At 40.6% G+C, this 23,602-nt stretch overlaps 1 protein-coding gene across 1 annotated transcript in view; it reads left to right on the plus strand.

Moving 5' to 3' along the window:
• The first annotated feature begins 720 nt into the window (after window positions 1-720).
• FSD1L (fibronectin type III and SPRY domain containing 1 like) overlaps window positions 721-23,602 on the plus strand; it is a 49,127-nt gene continuing 26,245 nt past the window's right edge. The window contains exons 1-5 of the mRNA XM_054726851.1: window positions 721-1,003; window positions 2,236-2,342; window positions 14,683-14,778; window positions 17,037-17,168; window positions 19,008-19,109. Coding sequence (XP_054582826.1) covers window positions 721-1,003; window positions 2,236-2,342; window positions 14,683-14,778; window positions 17,037-17,168; window positions 19,008-19,109 — 720 coding nt within the window. The remainder of the gene's footprint in view (window positions 1,004-2,235; window positions 2,343-14,682; window positions 14,779-17,036; window positions 17,169-19,007; window positions 19,110-23,602) is intronic.

Consider the following 23,602-nt stretch of genomic DNA (forward strand, 5'->3'; position numbering starts at 1 on the left):
TTTGTTCATTCGTCCTAAGTGATTGCCCGGTTGAACTTTTCTGAGCCTGTCAGAACCATCGAAATGGAGGATGAGGCCTGGCTTTCTACAGTCTGCACTGTGTCCTCAGCCCAGACTAAGAAGGTTCTAGCTCCCCACCGATAACTGTAATGTACCGAGCATTAACTGTGTACTGGGCCTTTCAAACTCATTATTTAATCCTCACAATGCGCTGCAAAGCCAGCATTATTTCTCTTATTTTACCTAAGGTGAAAGAGGCTCAGGGAGAGAGACATGCCCAAAATCACAGATAGCGAGGTGCCCAGGGGGGGCTTTCTGGGAAAGGTCTACCCACATTTCGGCCACGTCCCTACAGGCCGTTCCCCTGTCTCCACTACATCCCCATCCCAGCCCTTTCCTTCTCACTGGACAGCTGGGCCTGGGCTAGCCCGGCTGCTCCTCCAGCGCCAGAATGGGGAGGCATGCAAGATGGAAAGAGGGTCCCTCTCAGGCCAGGGCCAGAGCTTCCCCTCCCGTGTCCCCCCCGCGGGCCGGCTGCTGGATGCCCAGTGGTCCATTCCAAGGCCTGCAGCGAGGAAGAGAGGATGGGGGGAGGCGGGGAAGGAGAGCCTCTTTCAAAGGACCCGCGGGACAGAGGGGCGCACATCCCCTCCTCTCCGCCGCTCCCTCCTGGTACCCAACACTGTCCAACCGGACCCATCCCGTCCGGCAGCAGCGCGCATGCGCGGGCGCTCCTGGTCCCGCCCTCCCACAGCCGCCCTCTCACCCTGGCAACCGCGGCGACAACGGCGCGCGCGCGGGTGGGGCGCGGACGGGCGGGGCCGGGAGGCTGCGCTGCGGGCGGAGGCGGAGGCTGAGGCTGAGGCTGAGGCGGTGGCGCGGCCCAGGACAGCGGCCCCGGCTAGCGGTCCGGCGCGTCCGACCTCCCTTCGCCTCCTCGCGCGGCTCTCGGACGCGGCCTCGGGCCCAGCGGACTTAGCCTCTGGCCATGGACTCCCAGAAAGTGAGCGAGGAGGGGGCGCGGGCCCGCCGGGGCCGGGCGGAGGGTGGGCGGGGCGCCCCGGGCCCGGTGGGCGGTGGGCGCGTGGTCGGGGGGCCAGGCGGGGCCGGGCCGCGGAGGGGAAGCCGTCCAGCCTTCCATCCCGCCCTCCTTCCCGGCGGGAGCGAAGGGGCGCCCGCCCGGCTGCGGGGACCGCGCCCGGTGACCCCGGCTGGCCTCTGCCCTGCACTTGGTCCTGGGCCCCGGCTCCTTAAAGTCAGTAGGGAGGCGTCCCTCTGTCTTCATCAGTAATTTCGGCAGCGCTGTAGGCCGCCCAGCACGCCGGGGAGGGTCGTCCCCCTGAGCAGATGGGGAAACCAAGGCACATGGGGTCCACCTGCTGACGCCTGGCTGGCGCCCTTCCCTCCACCCTGTCTGGTCCAGGACTCCCAGCACAGCCCTTGCTTACGGGCCACCGGCTCTGCCTGGGGCCGCCCCACCCCCTCGCGGCCGGGTCTCAGGCAGGTCTTAGTGGCTGGTGGTGGTTGAATGGACGGAAAAAAACTCCCGAGTTGTCAGGGCAGCGGTCGCACCCTCCTTGGCCAGGTCGCTGTTGCTGGTCACAGTTACCTTAGTGGTGATTTGTGGCATGTTTTATACTTTCCGAACAAGTTAAGGAAAGGATATAGAGACCTAGCAGGTCCAATTAAAGGAGATTTATTTATTTATTTATTTTTTTAGGTAGCATAGCCAGTGTTTTGAAAACAGTTAGAAGTGAGTTATTCATATTCAGCCGTAATCCCTTATATAGAAACCCACCCTGTTCTCTTTGTTAGATGATAGTAATTGAAATATAGTACAGTAAGGAAACACAGTGTTATTAATAATGTAGCAGGGGAAAACAAGGGCATATCCAAGCGGCCATTCTTTTCTATTATTAGCGAGAAAGCACTGGAAAGACCTACAAAGACCTGTAAGGACAATGTTTTCTAGAATTTTGCCTGGACTCACCTCCTTGAGGAGCACTAGGGGCATGAGAGGATAGTGTAGGGATGTGTTAAGTGTTGACTGTTAGAGTATTTAACAAAAGTGAATGTGATTTCATTGTCTCTTGAAACTCAATTTGGTATACTCAGTTTTTATTTCTATGGCTATTTTTTTTTAAAAGCTACATCTTGTGTATTTTGAATATGTATACATTTAAAACAGCTCTGCCTAAATTTGTAAAACATTTCACAGCTTATTTAACTTTTTAGGTAAAAGTCATGTGTTAACTGAACGGATATTATTAGTTCAGGGCAAATGGAAGGGCAAAGACTTGGAGTCCAGAGACTTGGGTTCCATGCTGCTGTTTACTGGCTCTGTGATGTGGAGCAAATCACTTAACTGTGATTAATCTATTTCCTCGTCTATGCAGTAGAAGTAAGAATATTTTGTAGGGTCATTGTAAAAATCAGGTAAAAGAATTCATTATGAAAACACACAGTGTTTTTAAAGTTTCTAAAAATAAGCACTGAAATACTGTTACGTGCTGTAAAATATAATTTTATTTTTTAAAATATATTTTATTGATTTTTTACAGAGAGGAAGGGAGAGGGATAGAGTTAGAAACATCGATGAGGGAGAAACATCGATCAGCTGCCTCCTGCACACCTCCTACTAGGGATGTGCCCGCAACCAAGGTACATGCCCTTGATCAACTGGAATCGAACCTGGGACCCTTCAGTCTGCAGGCCGACGCTCTATCCACTGAGCCAAACCAGTTAGGGCTGTAAAATATAATTTTAAAAAGCACTTTAATATGGTCACCTTATTTTGCCAGGGCATGCATTATCCCTCGCTTTCATGAGGACTCAAGGAGGTTGTGACTCCTGCAAGGTCATATCTCTAGCCACAGGGCTAAGATTTGAACTTAATTGGTCTTGTTCCAAACATTATGTGTCTGAGTACCAACATATACCATGTGCGGTTTCCCCAGAGGAAGCAACACATACCATGTGCGGTTTCCCCAGAGGAAGCAAAGAATTAGCTGCTCTTTCTTACTGGTACTAATATAGCTATTTGTGATAACTTTGAGAATCAATTTATCAATATAAAAAATGTGTTGAATTTCATTGGTGGTATCAAATAATATTTTTAAATTTAAAAACTCTTGTTTTATAGCTTAAAATTAGTATCTAGTGTTAATACTTATAACCATGAATTGTTATCATGAATTACTACAGAATCAATTATATACAGGGTGGGGCAAAAGTAGATTTACAGTTGTGACTATATGAAACAGTTTATTCTTGTACTAGAGGCCCGGTGCATGACATTCATGCACGGGGGTGTGTGTGTCCCTCAGCCCAGCCTGCACCCTCTCCAATATGGGACATCCCTCTCATAATCCAGGACTGCTGGCTCCCAACCGCTTCGCGTGCCTGCCTGCCTGCCTGATTGCCCCTAATCGCTTCTGCCTGCCAGCCTGATGACCCCCTAACCACTCCCCTGCCAGCCTGATTGATGCCTAACTGCTCCCTTTGCTGGCCTGATCACCCCCATCTGCCCTCCCCTGCCAGTCTGGTCGCCCCCAACTGCCCTCCCCTGCTGGCCCAGTAACCCCTAACTGTCCTCCCTTGCCAGCCTGGTTCCCCCCAACTGCCCTCCCCTGCAAGCCTGGTCACCCCTAACTGCCCTCCCCTGCAGGCCTGCCCCCCTGCCCCCCGCTCCCAACTGCTCTACCCTGCAGGCCTGGTTGCCCCCAACTGCCCTCCCCTGCAGGCCTGGTCACCGCCAACTGCCCTCCCCTGCCGTCCTGGGTCCCCCCAACTGCCCTCCCCTGCAGGCCTGGGTCCCCCTAACTGCCCTCTCCTGCAGGCCTGATCCCTCCCAACTGCCCTCTCCTGCTGGCCTGATCGCCTACAACTGCCCTCCCCTGCCGGCCATATTGTGGTGGCCATCTTGTGTCCGCATGGGGGCAGCCATCTTTGACCACATGGGGGCAGCCATCTTTGTGTGTTGGAGTGACAGTCAATTTGCATATTACTCATTTATTAGATCCAATTATTATATATTAATTATTGTATTATTTTCCATAAAAACAACTGTAAACCTACTTTTGTCCCACATTGTACTTCAATTAATAATGAGGTAAACTGAATATTTATTTCTCTTTAAATAAGACAGTAAGTAATACATCCCTGGTGTGATTTTTCTTTCCTATTATAAAATGTTACAATGAAATAGTGGCAGTGTAAGGAAAATGGTTAGGTATTGCAAATGGCAAAGGGATTGCTTGAATATATACCTTTTGTAAGGCTTTGGGATTTGGGCTTTAAATTATTAAGAGGATGGCTTTGGAGCCAGGTCTCCTGTCCTATTTATGAGCTGAATGAGCATGGGTACTTTGCAGTGTGTCTCTGTTTCCTCATCGATAGAATAGATATAATAATTGTTCTTATCTCAAAGGGCTATTGTGAGTATCCTGTTAATTTTTAAAAATCATTTGGTACCTAGCACCCATGAGAACTCTCTGTTAGTATTGTTATAAATTTCATGATCTCACCTTTGAAATCACTTTCTCCTTTTGTTGGTAATTTATATAACTACTAGAGGCCTGGTACATGAAATTCGTGCACGGGTGGGGGGGGTGGGTCCCTCAGCCCAGCCTGCGCCCTCTCACAGTCCAGGAGCCCTTGGGGAATGTCCAACTGACGGCTTAGGGAAGCAGGCCTAAGCCGTCAGTCGGACCTCCTTAGCGCTGCAGGGTGGGTCAGTGAGGGGCGACTAAATGACTGAGTTCCCACCACCACCACTGCGCTCGCCAGCCATGAGCCAGCTTCTGGCTGAACGGCACTCCCCCTGTGGGAGAACACTGAACATCAGGGGGCAGCTCCTGCATTGAGCGTCTGCCCCTTGGTGGTCAGTGTGCATCATAGCGACCGGTTGTTCTGCTGTTCGATCAATTTGCATATTAGCTTTTTATTATATAGGATTTTTCTAATTCAGTCCAGCCATTTGTTACCTTTATCCTTAAGTTTTAAAGTATGTTTTCTGTCTTAATATCTGTAATAAATGATTTCAAATGGTGGTGCCAAAGAAGAGTTGTTAAATCCTAATTGAAAGAGGATTGGAAGTTCTGATTTATGCAATCTGACAATAGAGATTAAGTTAACTGGGCAGTCTTACAGAAGCTTGATGGTGGCAAGTCAGCAAATGGATTAGTTTGACCAGCTGCTCTTTTGTCTGTGAAAATAACTTGGACTTCAGTGTTGTGTTAGCAACAGATGCTCTGTTTGAGTAGAGGAAGAAAGCATAATTGCCTTTGGGTATGTAAGGCATACTGTTGGATACGGAAAACCACAGTATTATCTCCTAGAAATAAACAGAGGGATTTTGTTTATATTGAGTTTCTGGGACACTTTTGTGAACAGGATGTGTTATGGATAGGTGGCTTTGTTTGATACTCAAACCTTTGATTATGTCCGTAAGTGGTTTTAAGATAAAATCCCAAAGGTTTCTTTACCTGATGAAATGTGTATATTCAAAGAAACCATTGATACAAATAAGACGTGCACCTTTTAAGAATGTCGGCGCGTAGAATTTGATAGTTTATGTTAAATTTTGTACAGGAGTTCATTCACATTCATAGGGGTTGCTATTTCTAGGAAATGGTAGATGCTGTAGGAATAATAAAGGTAGAGAGGAAGGGAGAGGGATACCAGAGGAAGGATGTCACCAAAAGCAGACATTGTCAATTGTTTGCTTTTCTCCACTTTTTCTTGTGTATTATTTAATTTCTACTACTTGGAAAGGGTTAGTGACAGTCAGGTGAGGCTTGACTGTATAAGGCTGGACAGTTCTTTTTCTTTTTTGAGGGAGGGTCTTGTTTTTTAAAGTAGACCTATAAACAGGAATAAGTGAGTTTTTATACACCCCAGCTAATCACAAGTGCAAGCATTCCTGTGGAATGGATCAAAGTAATCTGGGATGATATACGAGGCATGAGGTACCCTCCTCACAGGACCATACTGACATACTCATGATCACTATATTTAAATACAGATGTTTTCATTTCTCATTGAACTTGACAGTTTAAGAAATTAGAAATATAGTGAAGCAGACCTTTAAAATTTTTTTAACATAATGCTTCTTTGCAATGCCTAGCTGAATATACAAAGAATTATTCATGCAGCAAAAACATTGAATGTTTCCCTTAATGTTCAACCTAGCATGTACAATATTTTGAAGTTGGTGGATTTTGTCTCCATCTTTTTATATTTTTTATACCCTCAGTCGGCACTTTTTCCCAGGCACAAGTTTCTGGTAGCATCTGATCTCAGTTATTGATACTTGTTGATAGCTAATTATATTTTTAACAAATTTATAATAAGGCATTAGCACAGCCAACCTGTGTATTTTTGTTATATTATAAATATAAGTAATACAAGTTTATTGTAGGAAAATATAGATAAATAAAAGTCACCCATAATCCTGCCACCCAGAGATAACCTCTTTAACATTTGTATGTATTACATTGCAGTCTTTTTTTATGCATATAGAAACTTAAAAAACTATGGTGTCATGTTCTGTATATTTCTATATATAAAAGCCTAAGCGACCATCGCAACTGAATGTATGACCGAACAAGCTGCGTGGGGTGACCAGGCTGGCAGGGGGGGTCAGTGAGGGGTGACCAGACGACTGAGCAGCAGGCTGTGTGGGGCGACCAGGTCGGCAGGGGGGTTAGTGTGGGCCGACCAAACGACTGAACAGCAGGCTGCGTGGGGCGACCAGGCCTGCAGGGGGGGCAGTTGGGTGACCAGGCTGGCAGGGGGGCAGTGAGGGGCGACCAGGCCGGCTTAGGGGGGCAGTGAGGGGCAACTAGGCTGGTGGGAGGGGGCAGTTGGGGGCAACCAGGCCAGCAGTGGGGGCAGTAAGGGGGCGAGCAGGCAGGTGGGGGAGCAGTTGGGGGCAACCAGGCTGGCAGGGGGGACAGTAAGGGGTGACCAGTCCAGTGGGGGGGCAGTTGGGGAGACCAGGCCGGCAAGGGGGGGCAGTAAGGGGCAACCAGGCCGGCGGTGGGGGGCAGTTGGGGGCAATCAGGCCAGCAGGCAGTTGAGCAGTTAGGAACCAGTGGTCCCAGATTGTGAGAGGGTTGTCCTGGATTGGAGAGGGTGCAGGCTGGGCTGAGGGGACGCCCCCACCCCGCCTGTGCACGAATTTTGTGTACTGGGCCTCTAGTTGTTTTATAATTTGCCTTTCACTTAACATGTTATGAATCTTTTACCATGTGAATATAATTTTACAACACTTAATAATACAGTAGAATTCTTTTGTATGGATGTGTTACTTGAATTTTAATCAGGACCCTTTTGTTGTACATATATCTTGGTCCCAACCTTTTAATGTTATAAATCACATTGAGATGAACATCCTTGTAGCCAAGTCTCTGATTAAACTCTTATTTACTTAAGTTAGTAGAAATAGAATTTACTTAAAAAATTAGTAGAAATAGAATTGGAGAGTCAATGTGTATATACTTTAAAAAATCTTTTGATGTGTATTGCCAAGTTGCCCTTCAGAAGAGTTTTATCAGGTTATACTGCAGTATGTGAGAGTACCCCTACTTCTATTGCCATTCCACCGCCCTTAATTAGATGGTGGGACTCCTGATTTCCTTGACCCAATATCAGCTTCCTAAACCTGCCTGGATGGCATAGCCAGTTCACAGGTCACTGTACATGGATGAGGCTTCTTCAGCCTCTGAAACACTGTATTTCCTTAAATTCTAGATGGGAGAGTTCCCCCTGTTTTGCCCTGATAGCTTACAAGTGGGCTCAGGGTGGAAAGAGCATTCCTGCCAGATCGAATGAAAATTAGATTTTTTTTCCCCCTGGGGATCACCTTAGTTGTATCTGTATACAGATAGTGTTCCAGCTTGTTTCACCATTAGAGAGGGCATGACTTTCTACTAGCTAGCTATTTATGATGCTCAGATTTCTGTATTCCTCAACAATATATATTTCTCATTTTTCAGCTCCTTGCATTACATCTGAGCACAGTACTCTTGTTTGTGTTGCCATAGGTATGGTCAGCTGGTAAGATTCTGATTGTCTAGCTTACCAGCTGGATAGAGCTCTCTGGATTTCAACTCTTGTTACCTAATTCAAAGGAGAGGTCTGTGGTATAAAGCAGTGATTTTCAATTGGTGTGCTGCGGCAGACACACAGGGTGCCATAAGAATTTTTAAAACATGCAATACCTGACTATTTAGTCAGTGGCATTGACCTCTTTTTCCTTAGATTGTCAAATTAAAAAAAAACCAACAAAAAAAAAAACAACAACAGACAGTCAATACAACAATAACCATCTGGTGTGAATGAATAAAAATTATACATTTTTTTTGGTCAGATTGGCAAAAAATATATTTTTTTGGTGTGCCGCAGATTAGTTGATGTGTGCCATGAGATTAAAAAAAGGCTGAAAATTGCTGGTGTAGAGTGATGCAAGTGGCATCATTCCTGGTGACATAGGATATTTTTCAGGAATTCTATATGTTGGTTTCGTTGATTCATTTGCTCTGGTTGTAGGAACTATATGATTTTTTGCACAGTACCAGTGTAAGCAGTCTAGGATAGTGTAAAAGTACTAGGTGTATTGGTTAATAATGTAGATTTTGTAATCAAAGAAAACATGATAATTTCAAGAGAAACATCAAATGTACTTTATTCAAAGTAATGTCCATCGCTAGCTACACATTTCCCCCATCTTTCAGGTAATTTGTGGATACCGTCCCAATAGAACTTTTCTTGTTTTGAGGCAAACCATTCAGAGACCCAATTTTCCACTTCTTCATATGTTTTGAAGTGCTGCTCAGAAAGTGTGTGTGCCATTGATCGGGACAAGTGGTAATCTGAAGGAGCAAGGTCTGGTGAATACAGTGGGTGGGTTAATACTTCCCAGGCAAGATCTTTTAACACGTCTTTAACTGGTTTTGAAGTGTGTGATGGTGCGTTATCATGAAGCAAAATTACTTTGCTGTGTCTTCTGGTCCATTCTGGTCCTTTCATGATCAAAGCGTGGTTCAAATTGATTATTTGTTGTCGGTAGCGATCAGTATTAACGGTTTCACTTGGTTTTAGCAGCTCATAAAACACCACACCTTCCTAATCCCACCAAACACAGAGCATTGTCTTCTTTCCGAAGTGATTTGGCCTTGCAGTCGATGTTGATGGTTGACCTGGATTAACCCATGATTTTGTGCATTTGGTTTTCTCAAAATAAATCCACTTTTCATCGCCAGTCACAATTCAAAGCAAAATTTCGTGCTGTTGAAGCAACATTTTACTGATGACTTTTCGGTTTTCCATTTGTCTTTCGTTCAGTTGATGTGGCACCCATTTTCCTTCCTTTAAAATCCTTCCCATTGCTTATAAAAGATTAGAAATTGTTTGCTGAACAACGTTTAATCTTTCTGCAAGTTGTTTTTTAGTTTGACACACATCTTCATCCAATAATGCTTGTAATTGTTGGTCTTCAAACTTTTTCGGTTGACCTGGACGTTCTTTGTCTTTCACATCGAAATCATCACTTTTAAAGCGTTTAAACCAGCGTTCATAAGTATCTTGAGATGGAGCACATTCACCATAAGCTTACCAAAGTATTCAGCAGCACTTTTCTTCAAAATAAAGTAATGAATTCAAACTCCCCACAAATGCTCTTTTTTGGGCACGAAATTCGACATTTTTAAGCGTAAAAATAACTATGATGTTAACACCTTGAGCAAATTTGACATATGAAGTTTTGAAGCTTGCTGTCAATACACAAAATAGCATACATATCAAATGGCATATATATCAACATATGTGTAACTCCATCTATTGAAAAAAAATCTGCATTATTAAACAGTACACCTGTACAGGCTTTGGAGGCAGCTTCCTGTATTTGAATTGTAGCTGCCATTAGATAGCTGTGTGATCTAAGAACATTTCTTAACTTGTTTAACCTTCCCTTTCTTCAACCATAAAATTCAAAGACTAACATATTACTTTTCAAAAAATCTGTTGTGAAGATTAAAAAGACATTCCTTGTTCAAACCTTAGCACAGTGCTTGACACATAAAGTGCTTAATGTATACTAACTGAAATGCCTATAATAATAGTTTGACCCTCTTAAGTGGTAGATCAATTAGTAATTAGTGGTATTTGCAATGGTTCTAGATTTGTATATCTCAACTGTCTGAAATACTAATGTAGAATTGGAATCAGAAATCCTTTCCTAGTGATTGGGTTGTGTGACCAAATGATTATGTCTGAGATTGCCTGTGCACACTTCTCTGAAGACATTTGCCCTATATATTTTACCATGATCCAGCAGAAGTGGTATTTGTCAAAGCATATCTTCAGATGTACATCACCTAGAATTTTTAGTTATGGCTACCTGACATCTTGCAAAATACAATTAAATTATCTAGACAAGCTTTGTGTAATGTATATTGCCTTTATCCATCTTTGTTTATCACTTTGTCCATCAATGTTTGGAAGGTAATAGGAGACGAGATCTGAGATGAAATCTGAGACCCTTGTAGGCATCCTTTCAGATTGATAGGATCCCATGGAGCAGATGAAAGTTTTCTTTGCCTTCTTTCACCATCAGGCTTTGATAATAAATGAGTAGGATATATGTCATAATGGACTCATTCTATAAATACTTGTTTGGAACTTGGTGTTTTTTTTTTCTTCTTTTTAATCTTCACCTGAGGATAAGTTTTTTATTGATTTGAGAGAGAGAGAGGAAGAGGAAGAAAGAGAGAGAGGAGAGAGCCTCCCATACGCGCCTCAATAAGGATTGAACCTGCAACCTAGTATATGCCCTGACTGGGAATCAAACCCGCAACCTTTTGCTGTACAGGGCAACACTGCACCACCAGGTCAGGGCTACTACGAAGACTCTTAAGTCCTCTGCCTTCTGTTTCTATGTCTCTCCAGTTGTGCCCGCTCCTCCCCCAAGTTCAGCTCCATTCTGCTGGTCATCTTTGTATTCAAATCTTGGTACACCTGTTTCTGGGAGTTATACCAACAGGATAAACAGCTAAATCTTGATATGGGTCTTCTTTCATTGTGCTATTATTTTATTAAAATACCACCAGTGGTGAGGATGGGAAGAAATAGTGTAGGTAAGTGAAATACTGCACAGAGCCCTAGGCAGCCCAAGGGATGATGATAAGACTTATCTACAGGGATTGTTGAGAGAATTAAATGAGAACTGTAGTAATTCTTTTTAATTTTTCACTACCATAATGCTTTATCAGCATTTATATAAAGTATTATCCCTTTATCAGATTACTTCCTGAGCTCCTTTTATAGCCTTTTATCAATATTTGCTTATATTTTTGAGGAGAACCTTTATCACACAAAATCTTACTGGCAATCCTATCTAATAAAAGAGTAATATGCAAATTTACTGTCACTCCAACACACAAGATGACTGCCCCCATGTGGTCAAAGATGGTTGCCCCCATGTGGACACAAGATGGCTGCCACAAGATGGCCAGCAGGGGAGAGCCGTTGGGAGGGACCAGGCCTGCAGAGGAGGGAAATTGGGGGAGACCGGGCCTGCAGGGAAGGGCAGTTGTGCGGGACCCAGGCCTGCAGGGGAGAGCAGTTGGGGGGGGGGAACCAGGCCTGCAGGGGAGGGAAGTTGGGGGCAACCGGGCCTGCAGGGAAGGGCAGTTGGGGGGGACCCAGGCCTGCAGGGGAGGGCAGTTGGGGGGGACCAGGCCTGCAAGGGAGGGCAGTTGTGGGCGATCAAGCCTGCAGGGGAGGGCAGTTAGGGGGGACCAGGCCTGCAAGGGAGGGCAGTTGTGGGCGATCAAGCCTGCAGGGGAGGGCAGTTAGGGGGTGACCAGGCTGGCAGAGGAGGGAAGTTGGGGGCGACCAGGCCTGCAGGGAAGGGCAGTTGGGGGGGACCCAGGCCTGCAGGGGAGGGCAGTTGTGGGGGGACCAGACCAGCAGGGGAGAGCAGTTAGGGGCAATGAGGCTGGCAGGGGAGGGCAGTTAGAGGTGACCGAGTTGGCAGGGGAGGGAAGTTGGGGGGACCAGGCCTGCAGGGGAGGGCAGTTGGGGGGGAACAGGCTGGCAGGGGAGGGCAGTTAGGAGTGACCAGGCTGGCAGGGGAAGGCAGTTAGGGGTGACCAGGCTGGCAGGGGAGGGCAGTTAGGGGCAATTGGGCTGGCAGGGGAGCAGTTAGGCATCAATCAGGCTGGCAGGGGAGTGGTTAGGGGATGATCAGGCTGGCACGCAGAAGCGGCTAGGGGCAATCAGGAAGGCAGGCAGGCAAGCAGTTGGGAGCCAGCAGTCCTAGATTGTGAGATCGGGCCTAAATGGGCAGTCAGACATCCCTCGAGGGGTCCCAGATTGGAGAGGGTGCAGGCTAGGCTGAGCGACACCTTCCCTCCACCCCCCGTGCACAAATTTAATGCACCGGGCCTCTAGTTATTAAAATATTTACACTTGTAGGTGTTTACAGATATAAAGCTTGTGTATCTGGAAAAATTATAAAATATAAATACTTCTATTTGATTTTTACTGAGAATACGAATACTTTGTTTGGGTCTTGCTGTTACTACCCATGGGAGAGTTATTAAACAGCTATACCTGTGCTGTCCAATATGACAGTACTTGTTCCACATGCTATAAAAAAAAAAAAAGTGAAATTAAATTAAAAAATAAATTTAGGTTCTTAGTTGCTCTATCTACATTTCAAAAGTGCATTAATTTCATGTGGCTAGTGACTTTCATATTGGACATCACATATAGAGGACATTTCCATCGTAGCAGAACATTTTATTGGATAGTACTGAACTAGAGTGTATGAGAAAATTAAATAACCAAGTGTTTTTTTAAATAGGAATCATTATCAAAAAGTCTGAGGTATTTGCTACTAAAATTACATACTTATTATGCTTCTATAGTATCTGTAAATATGACAATGAATTTTTGTAACTTAAGTTGCACATGTATTACCTTTCATATTTCTAAAATATGTTTATATTTTTATAAATAAACAAAATGTCAAATTTCAGTGTCTCTGTTTTTATTCCTAGTATCCTGATTTTGTATTAGAAATTTCCATTTGTTTTTGCAGTGTTTAAGGTTCGGTTCTATTTTTTTGCCACAGCTGTATAACGTAAAATAAAACAATTGATATTAATTAATAATGATCATCTTCGTTGTGAAAGGTATGATGGTGATTAACTTGTTTATTAAGAATAAGATATTTTAGAAGAGTACACGTGCATATCCCATCTTTTTAATTTTAGGTTTTTGAAAATTTTGAACAAGAAGCTTTAGATTGCACCTATTTATAATATAACTAGAGGCCTAGTGCACAAATTCGTGCACCAGTGGGGCCCCTTGGCCTGGCCTGCGGGGATCAGGATGAAACCGGCTCTCCGACATCCCCCAAGGGGTCCCGGATTGCGAGAGGATGCAGGCCAGGCTGAGGGAACCCACTGGTGCACGGTGCACAGGATGCACCAGGCCTCTAGTATGCATATAAGATCTTTGGTTAATCTCTTCTTGCCCTCCCCCTTTCCCTCTGAGATTCATCAGTTTCCGTGCCTGTGCATTGAGCTTCTGCCCCCTGGTGGTCTGTGTGCATCATAGCTACCGGTCGAATGGTTGATTAGGCTTTTATATATATATTAGAGGCCCGGTGCATGAAAATTGATGCACTGGAGGGGGAGGTCTCTCAGCTTGGCCAGTAGGATCGGGTCTAAACCGGCAGTTGGACATCCCTCTCACAATCTAGGACTGCTGGCTCCCAACTGCTTGCCTGCCTGCCTTCCTGATTGCCCCTGACCACTTCTGCCTGCCAGCCTGATCACCCCCTAACCACTTCCCTGCCAGCCTGATTGATGCCTAACTGTTCCCCTGCCAGCCTAATTGCCCCTAACTGCCCTCCCTTGCAGGCCTGGTCCCTCCTAACTGCCCTGCCCTGCTGGCCATCTTGTGGCAGCCATCTTGTGTCCACATGGGGGTAGCCATCTTGTGTGTTGGAGTGACAGTCAATTTGCATATTACTCTTTTATTAGATAGGATAGAGGCCTGGTGCACGGGTGGGGGCCAGCTGGTTTGCCCTGAATGGTGTCCTGGATTAGGGTGGGAGTTCCCTTGGGGCATGGGGCGGCCTGGGTGAGGGGCCTGTGGTGGTTTGCAGGCTGGCCACGCCCCCCGGCGACCCAAGCTGAGGCCCTGGTATCTTGGATTTATTTATCTTCTATAATTGAAACTTTGTAGCCTTGAGCAGAGGCCTGGGCCGTCCAGGAAGCTTGGCTTCCTCCATCGCCGGGGAAACCCAAGCCTCCTGCTCACTCTGTGGCCGCAGCCATTTTTGTTGGGATTTATTTTTCTTCTGTAATTGAAACTTTGTAGTCTTGAGCGGAGACCTGGGCCGGCCAGGGTGTGCAGGAAGCTTGGCTTCCTTCATTGCCAGGGAAACCCACGCCTCCTGCTTGCTCCTTGGCCACAGCCATTTTGGTTGGGTTAATTTGCATACTCACTCCTGATTGGCTGGTGGGTGTGGCTTGTGAGTGTAGCAGAGGTACAGTCAATTTGCATATTACTCTTATAAGATTATTAGATTAGATGGGATTGTTGTTAATGAAGGTTATAATTCTCTTTTATTAAAACATCATGATGTTTCTTTTTTTATTTTAGGAAGCTTTACAAAGGATCATATCAACTCTGGCAAATAAAAATGATGAAATTCAGAACTTTATTGATACACTAAATCAAACACTAAAAGGAGTTCAGGTATGAATTTCTTTTAAAAGTTTGTGTAAATATTTTATAATGAATGATTGTTGGATCAAATCAGAAGTATAAAAACACCCTATCAACTGTAGATTATAAACTAGTGGAGATGAGAGCAGGGTTTTTAATCATCAGATAAAAATACTTTCTTTGCTATTCTTGCATTCTCCATGGAATGATCAAGTAGTAAGGGAAAAAGAAAACTCTGGAATTATAGTTCTAGGAATACTGTAGTGTTCATTTTCCATTTTATTTTTGTTTTTTCTATTTCTAACTAAGAGCAAATTGTATCTTTCAAAAGTACTGAGAAGCTAAACATTCTTTTACAGTAAATAATGGAAGGAAAATGTAGATAGTATAAGGTCTCCTCATAAAACCAGATGAATATAAAACATAAAAGTAAAAGGTAAAGTGCCCAATATAGTGTTAACTATATTTACATAGTTGTCTAACAGGAGGGAGAGGAATATTTAAGGAAATGGTCCCTGATTTGGGGAGATAATCCATACTGTAAATAATCAAATAAGTTGGTGATGCTTTCCCATGAATGTGTCTTAATGAATTTAAAGGACTTTTTTTTTTTTTTTTTTTTTTTGTCGACAGTGAATTCTTTTCTATGGTTTTTGTTTGTTTTAACCTAGATAATTGTCTGGTCCTTGGCCTGTTGGACCTTATAGTCATTGTATTTCACTTACTGAGTTTACTGTAATTGAAGTCAGTTCACTTCACCACTTTAGCAGTCTTTCTCAAACTATTTTAATGGAAAATTTGGTGAATTCACAAATCCACTTTTTTAAAGTAAGCACAACTGAAAGTTCTAAAACTCTTGATCTATGGGTGAGAGAATTATGACATTTGTCATCTGAACAAAGAGACCAAAAGATAGAACTAACCTAAAATATTTTTCTGATTGCCAGATTAATAGAACTATACCTTGGCATCCAGAAAAAAAAAATAGAAGGGTAATTAAACTAGATTGGCCATTGAAGATGGGTGCATACTAGGGAGTAAGCCAGACACTATAAGAATGTGTCAGTTGGTTATTGAGGGGAAAAGAGTAGTCCAATTCCTTTTGGATGAGTAAACTGAAGTCCAGGAATTTACGTGGCTTGTCCAAGGTTGTATTATTATTAAGTGATTGATGTGGGATTTAAGTCTTCTGCCTTCTAGACTGCATATTTTTTTCTTCCACAGCTTGTTGTTACCATTGTAAATAAACTAGTAAAATGATTAACACCACTTTTGGTAAGACTCTGGTGTGATGATGTCTGGTTTTTATTAACATAAGCAAAAGTTTGGATTATGATATTACAATAGATTGTATTTATTAGTTCTCTGAGTGCCAATTGGCTTCTCTTAATTGAATGATTAATTTAAGTTGAAAAATGCCTTAGGATAATGTCTTCTATCTCATATTTGTTGCAAGTACTGTATACATATGGCTTATCTAAGGATTTCAGAGATATTCTAAATTATTTCTTGTTGAAATAATAGCATATTGCTTAATGAGGCAGTGAGAAGTCAATGGAATTGAAATGCTTTATTAATTCTGCCACTAGCAAATAGTGGCATAGCTTTGGGCAAGTCACTTATGTGTCGTTTATTTCATAAAATTTAGCAGTTTGACTACAAATTGTAGTCATAGATGATTTTTGAGATTCCTTCTAGCACTAAAATCCAGTGGTTGATAAATCTCTTAGAATCTAGTAAGGAACTGCTTAGTCTTTAAGTTCTGTATATCTTTTATAAATACAGCATTTTAGACAACCTGAAAGATTTAAAAATTTACACAAAATTCAGCCCCACCCCTGTATGTCCAAGAGTTATAGAATAAAAATCTCTGAAATGTTTTATTAAAATGTTTCACTAATGATTCTGATGCACAGTAAAGGTTGAGAACTACTGGCTTAGGGTCTGCCTTTGAGCCTGAAGGTCTGGATAAGTTGTCAACCTTAAGACAACCTTTCACATTGTCCTATGGAAACAGCATTATAAAAGGTGAAGAGAGTATGGGCTATTCCATAAAAGGCTGCTTAACTCATAGTACAGCTGAAATACATACTATCAGCATTAACAGCCAGCTTCTTCGATTTTTTGGGTTTTTAAAGCCTTGTGTCAAATATTAGAATTCTGTTATTTTGATGATGTTAGGCTGAGAGTTTATAATATATATCTATTCTCTCTTTTGATAAATATATCTTAGTTTTTAATGTCTGACAGCTCTTCAGTAAAATAATTTTGTTTTGCTTATTAAATAGGAAAATTCTTCTAACATACTTTCAGAGCTAGATGAAGAATTTGATAGTTTATACTCTATATTGGATGAAGTGAAAGAAAGTATGATTAATAGTATCAAGCAGGAACAAGCTCGTAAATCACAAGAGTTACAGGTGAGATCATAAAACTATTTAAATATGAATAATTTTAATCTAATTCTTGATTTATTGAAAGCAAAAATTAGTGAATTCCTGTGTATAACTGCTTTTATCTTGTAGAAGAATGATTCTTACCTTTTATTGGTCATTAATATCTCATTTTTAAAAATTTGTAATAAAAACCAATGTATGATTTACCCTCTTAACCATTTTAAAATGTACAGTTCAGTAGTGTTACTATATTTACATAGTTGTGTAACAGATCTCTAGAACTTTTTCATCTTGCAAACTGAAACTCTATACCCTTGGAACAACTTCCCATTTGTCCCTCCTTCCACTGCCTGGCAACCACTATTGTATTTTCTGTTTTCATTATTTTTACTACCCTAGATAACTCCTATAAGTGGAACCATAAAGCATTTGTCCCTTTTGTGACCAGTTTATTTCACTCAGCGTAATGTCCATAAGATTTGTCCATCTTTAGCATGTGCTAGGATTTCCTTCTTTTTTTTATGACTGAATAATATTTCAATGTATGTACATACCACACTTTCTTTATTCATTTGTCTGTCTATGGATATTTGGGGTTCCTTCTACGTATTGCCTATTGTGAATAATGCTGTAGTGAACATGGGTGTGCAAATATCTCTTAGAGATTTTGTTTTCAATTCTTTTGGATATATACCCAGAAGTGGGATTGCTGGTTCATAGGGTAATTCTATTTTTAGGTTTTTGAGGAACTTCCATACTGTTTTCCATGCTGCCATAATATTACATTCCCACTAGCAGAGCACAAGGGTTTTAATTTCTCCACATCCTTGCCAACACTTTCTACTTCCTACTTGTATTGTTATTATTTTATTTGAGATACTAGAGGCCCGATGCACGAATTTCGTGCAAGGGGCTCGACCCTCACAGCTGCGGCGGCTTGCCTTGGCCTTCGCAGCCCCAGCTTCGTCTGGAAGGTCGTCTGGAAAATTGTCTGGCTGCCCAGTCTAATTAGCATATTATGCTTTTATTATTATAGATAATTGACATATAACGTTATTTTAGTTTTAGATGTACAACATAATGATTTTATATTGATATATTATTTAATAATCACCACAATAAATCTAAGTTGATATCCATCACCACATATAATTACAATTTGTTTTCTTGTGGTAAGAACTTTTAAGAGCTACTCTTTTAGCAATTTTCAAATATATAACACACTATTATCAACTATAGTCACCATGCTGTACATTATATCTCCAGAACTTATAACTTGAAGTTATATCTTTTGACCACCTTTACCCAGTACATGTACTTTCTATTTTTTTGGTAGTGGCCATCCTAATGGATGTGAGGTGATATCTCATTGTAGTTTTGATTTACATTTCTCTAGTGATTAGTGATGTTGAGCATTTTTTCCATTTGTATATATTTTTCAAGAATATCTATTCAGATCTTTTGCACATTTTTTAATCGAGTTATTTGTGGGGGTTTTTGTTGTTGTTGAATTGTAGGAGTTCTTTATATATTCTGAATATTTATCTCTGCCAGGTATATGACTCACATTTATTTTCTCTAATTCCATGGGTTGCCTTTCACTCTATTGATTGTTTCCTTTAATGTGGAGAAGTTTCGGTATAGTCCCGTTTGTCTATTTTTGCTTATGATGCTAAGTATAATGTATTAAGATAATGAAAATTTGTTAAAAATATGACTAGTGATTATCTGCTTCAGTAACTCTCTACAATATTTTTGTTCAGTTATTGCTATTAAAATTGTAAGTTCATTATAACAATACTATATATTTAAGATTCTGATGGCAATAGGAAGTTTTATTTTAATGATTAATTTTTTTTCTAGAGTCAGCTTAGTCAATGTAATAATGCCCTGGAGAACTCTGAAGAACTGCTAGAATTTGCAACACGGTCATTAGATATAAAGGAGGCTGAAGAATTTTCAAAGGTACAAAAAAAATCAACCAAAAAATCTAAATTAAGCCACTTAAAAAGGAAAGTTTTGATTTTTAAAAAATGGTATTTTCCCTTTTAACTTTGGACTTAATCTAAAAAACATAAAGTCTAAAAGGAATATAAAGTCTAGTTTTGAATTCCTTTCTCTAAGCTGATTGGTAAACATCATCACTTGATGCAGATGAGCACTGCAATTTAGTGAGATCTTGGTACTAAAGTTCTTATTAATGTTCCACCTTTTATCTTAAGAAATGGAATGTTTTATTAAAATATGAAAATGTAGGTCCCTTATTTAGGGGAATGTTTGGTATGAAAATATGAACAGTAGATCAAAAAGACTGTTAATGTTTTAACCTAGGTCCTGGTGTTTAAGAGATTTTGAATTCTAGTTTCTAGTTTTCATTTTACATAGAGTTGTTTTCCAATGATTACCAATTGATCAAATCTGTTATATTTTATATACAATAAGGATGTTATATATATTAAAAATGGTGTGAAAAGAGTGGGAATTAAGCTATATAATTATAAAATATAGACTAGTAACTTATCAAGCTAAAATATTTTAGTTTGATGTTATTTTTCTTGGTCTTCATGGACAAACTAGTGAGCTGCATTCGTGTTAGAAAGGTGGCTTTATAATCAATTTGTGTCCACCTAATGTTTTCATTTTATGATTTTTCTGTAAACTTGAAAGTAGAAAAATCTTTCCTGAGAAGGTAACATTTGTTGGTTTATATCCCTACATTTTGAAAATGAATTCTAAAAAACTAATTTCTTTTAACAAAATTAATCAAAACAAAAGTTATTTTTCTATAAATCAGTGAGCTAATTAATTCTTGAATTTGGAGGTGGGTTGTGAGGAAATTCATCTTTGCATTTGGTAGTACTACTATATAAAGTAATTATGAGGGAAATGTATCATACTTTAAGGTACTTAAAATATATAGATACGTCACCTATTTAGAGGATATATATATATGATAACCTCATAGCCAAATACATGCAGAAAGCAAAAGATGTCTAAGTCCTCAAGATCAGTGTCACAGAGTTCATGGGCAAGAGACATATCCTCTATTCAATAGCCTCAGAATCTGTTAGCTATTAATATGTACCTGGTACTAAAATTTTTAGTTTTTTTCTTTTTGTTTCCTAGCTGTCAAGAGTTCCCTTGTAGTGGCTAGAGCAGCTGTTAATGACAAGGCATAGTCATAGCAGCAGGAATTAATAGCTGAGAGCCTGAGAATGAGGAACAAGACGGGAAAACTATAAAATGTGTGCACAAATACTCAAAGATAACTTGCATTCCAGTTGCATTTAAATAGGGATTGATGCTTGGAAAAACTCTGATAAGAGTTTTTTTTTCCAAGTTTCTCTTTTCATTCACATTTGAGTCCTTCTCTGCCTTCCTCTCAAAGGCTGTCATTCTCCCTTTCTCCTTTTTGTTCTTTCCATCTTTGTTAGTTAAAACTTGTTCCCAGCTATTTGTAAATTAGAAAGGTTCTGATAAAATAAATCACATTGTGGTTTAAATATATTTTTTAATGTGCCAGTGGCTTATCTTAATAGTTTTGGTTTTGTCTTCCAGCATTTTACAGTATTGCTTAATAGCTTAAACCATTTGGAGATGTGGTGAAATGAATTGTCAGTGTTTCCTAGCTAGAAATCTAAGTTTCTTATTTAAGAAAAATGCTTAACTGAGAGTTGCTTGCAATTATTTTCTGAGTATATACAAAAAGGATCCAGATAAAGGTTTGATTCCAAGTCAGAACCTAAGTTCACTTTCCTGGCCAGCTACATGGAGAATAGGCTTGCCCCAAACACCTAATTGCTGAGAGAAAAGGAAAAGATGACTTTGAAGATTAACTGTTGGACTAGCAGCATATTGCCAGATATTTGGAAAAAGAAGTTCTCCTAAGGTGTACTGTTTACAAATGTCCCATATAAAAGTGATTAAATCCAATTAATATGAATAGTTCATGGAGACAAAAAATATCATAGGCTAATATCCAAACCATTAATCTTTTTTATACTTTGCTATCTTAAAAAAAGAATTTTAAGTATTGATATTTAAATGATCACATTGTTGTACTTCAATATGAAAATTGAGTATGAAGCTATGCTATTTACCAGTAAAAATAGCACAAATGGGAAAATATTGTAGAACATACTTTCACATTTTTTTAGACTGTTATAAGTTTGGTTGACAGTAAATATATGCAGAAAGATCACCAGCAAATGAGATCTGATCATTAACTTTATTTCTGGATGGATAAGTAGCCAAAACCCACCAAACCTGGGTTCTCTGGTAATAGCTGGCCTGCACGACACTGCTTGGACCCTTTGCCAAAATTAATATCCCTATCTTTCCCCACCCCCTGAATCTAGAACTTGAATTCTACTTATGAAGAGCTGAGTCTGTGGGACAATTTTCAAGTTAATATATCTAACCAGCCATTTTATCACAATCTTGCCACACATACCCACTTCTTAGACTGGAAAGGGTGGAATGGTTACCTGCCCAGGTGCCTACAATGAAATGAAATGTGCAGATTAAGGCAAAAAGGAAATAATATCTTCTACATTTGATCACAGATGAAAAAGGAGAATGGGTTTTGTGTATTTCCCACTTCTGACGCACAATCATTGGAATATTGTTCAGTGAGTGTCAGGCTCTGACCACTGGGAGGAGCAAATAAGGAGAGGGATAGAAGCTCCCTCAATATTTCCAAGGGAGCAGAAGCTGCTTCTGTGGGCCAACGTCAGGAATGTGGGAGAGGAGAGGACCTTCACCAAAAGCATGAATGTTTCAGTTATGAAGGCAGTTTAAAAACAAATCTAAATATTTGTTAAGAATAACTCAAGCTACAATTTTTCCCCTCTACTTAATTTGAATGTTTATGTTCTATAAAAATGTAGTCTATTATATAAATGTCCTTAGTCATCTATTATATAAATGTCCTTAGTCACAGAACTGATGTGAGCAGTACTATATTCAAAGTTTATTTCAAGTTATTTACTATAACTTGGTGAAAGTGTTTTTAAAAATAGTTCTTTTTATAAACATTTATATTGAAATTATAAAGCTTCTAATGTATGGAAGCTTGGTATGCAGTGTTGTTTTCTTTGAAAGTTGGTATTTTTGCCTAAGGAAAAATAGCATTTTGAAGCTACCTCTTTTTACTCTCTGTAACTGAGTCTCCTTTATTTCCCAAATTATTTTCTTAATATGGTATTTTGGGGGTGAAGGTAGATGTCTCAATTATATATTATAAAAAAGTATTGAAAAAGTATTAAATATTTGCCCCTTATACATTTTCAGATTGTCTCAAGGAAACATTATGAAATTATCTGCCCCAAATCTAGTAGGAAATTTTGAAGTATAAAACAATGGAAACATGTAGATAAGGCTGGAAAAGTTTCTCAGTGTTGTGTGGCATTCTGATTTTACTAGGAATTCTATTGGGCTTTACTGCAAATCAAAATAAGGATAAATCCTCTCAGGCAAATACCAGTTTTGACATCTAGCTTTTGCTAGAGTCATCCTTTTAACAGGGTTAATGTATTTTTCTCTCAGCAATTATAATTCAGAAACAGATATATTCTTATTTTGGCTCCTGATTATCAGTGCTCTCTGATTTTAACTAACTCTTTGCTGCCTCTTTTCCATTTCAGCCCATATTTCAGAAAATCCTATTGTTAAAATGCTTAATTTATTTTGGATAATTTTTAAAAGTTATCTACATATAAGATAGCTTAGGATGGACTTTCAGGGTTGGAAGATATCTTAGTGCTCATCATTTTATATATGAGATAACTGAGTCCTAATAGAGTTAACTAACTTGCTAGTTCATGTGATGGGCTGAAACTCAGATCTCTTAAAGTTTGGTCATTGCTTCTTATTTTTTGCTGATGAGTTAAAACAATCTCTGCTGATTGGGAAGAAATTTAGAAATCTCAGATTTTGTTCTTTTGGGAAAATGATTCATTGAATACAGTAAGCAAGGCCTAAAACTTCTTAGTGTGTTTAGAAAACACTATTCAATTTAGCTGCTCCATAAATAGAATTATTTTAGAGTACTTTGCTTCTAACATCTATCTATATATATAAAAGCCTAAGTGACTATTATGACCAGTCACTATGACACGTACTGACCACCAGGGGGCAGATGCTCAACACAGGAGCTGCCCCCTGGTGGTCAATGCGCTCCCACAGCCAACCTCCTGCGGTCGGCCAACCTCCCTGCAGTCCCTCCCCCTGGACTGGGCAAGATGGCCCCGATCTCCAGCCAGGCCGAGGGACCCCACCTGTGCATGAATTTGTGCACTGGGCCTCTAGTCTTTCTATAAAAGGAGAAAAATGAGGGTTTAAGAAAGAACATAGAAACAATAAGATCTTAACCTTCAAAGTGCTGGATAAAGTCATGGAAGAAAAAAGTTTTTATATCCACTAATTACAGATTAAAAATGAGAGATTGGGAAAAGATC

Source organism: Eptesicus fuscus, chromosome 15 (genome assembly GCF_027574615.1).
Source record: "Eptesicus fuscus isolate TK198812 chromosome 15, DD_ASM_mEF_20220401, whole genome shotgun sequence".
NCBI classification, from domain to species: Eukaryota; Metazoa; Chordata; class Mammalia; order Chiroptera; family Vespertilionidae; genus Eptesicus; species Eptesicus fuscus.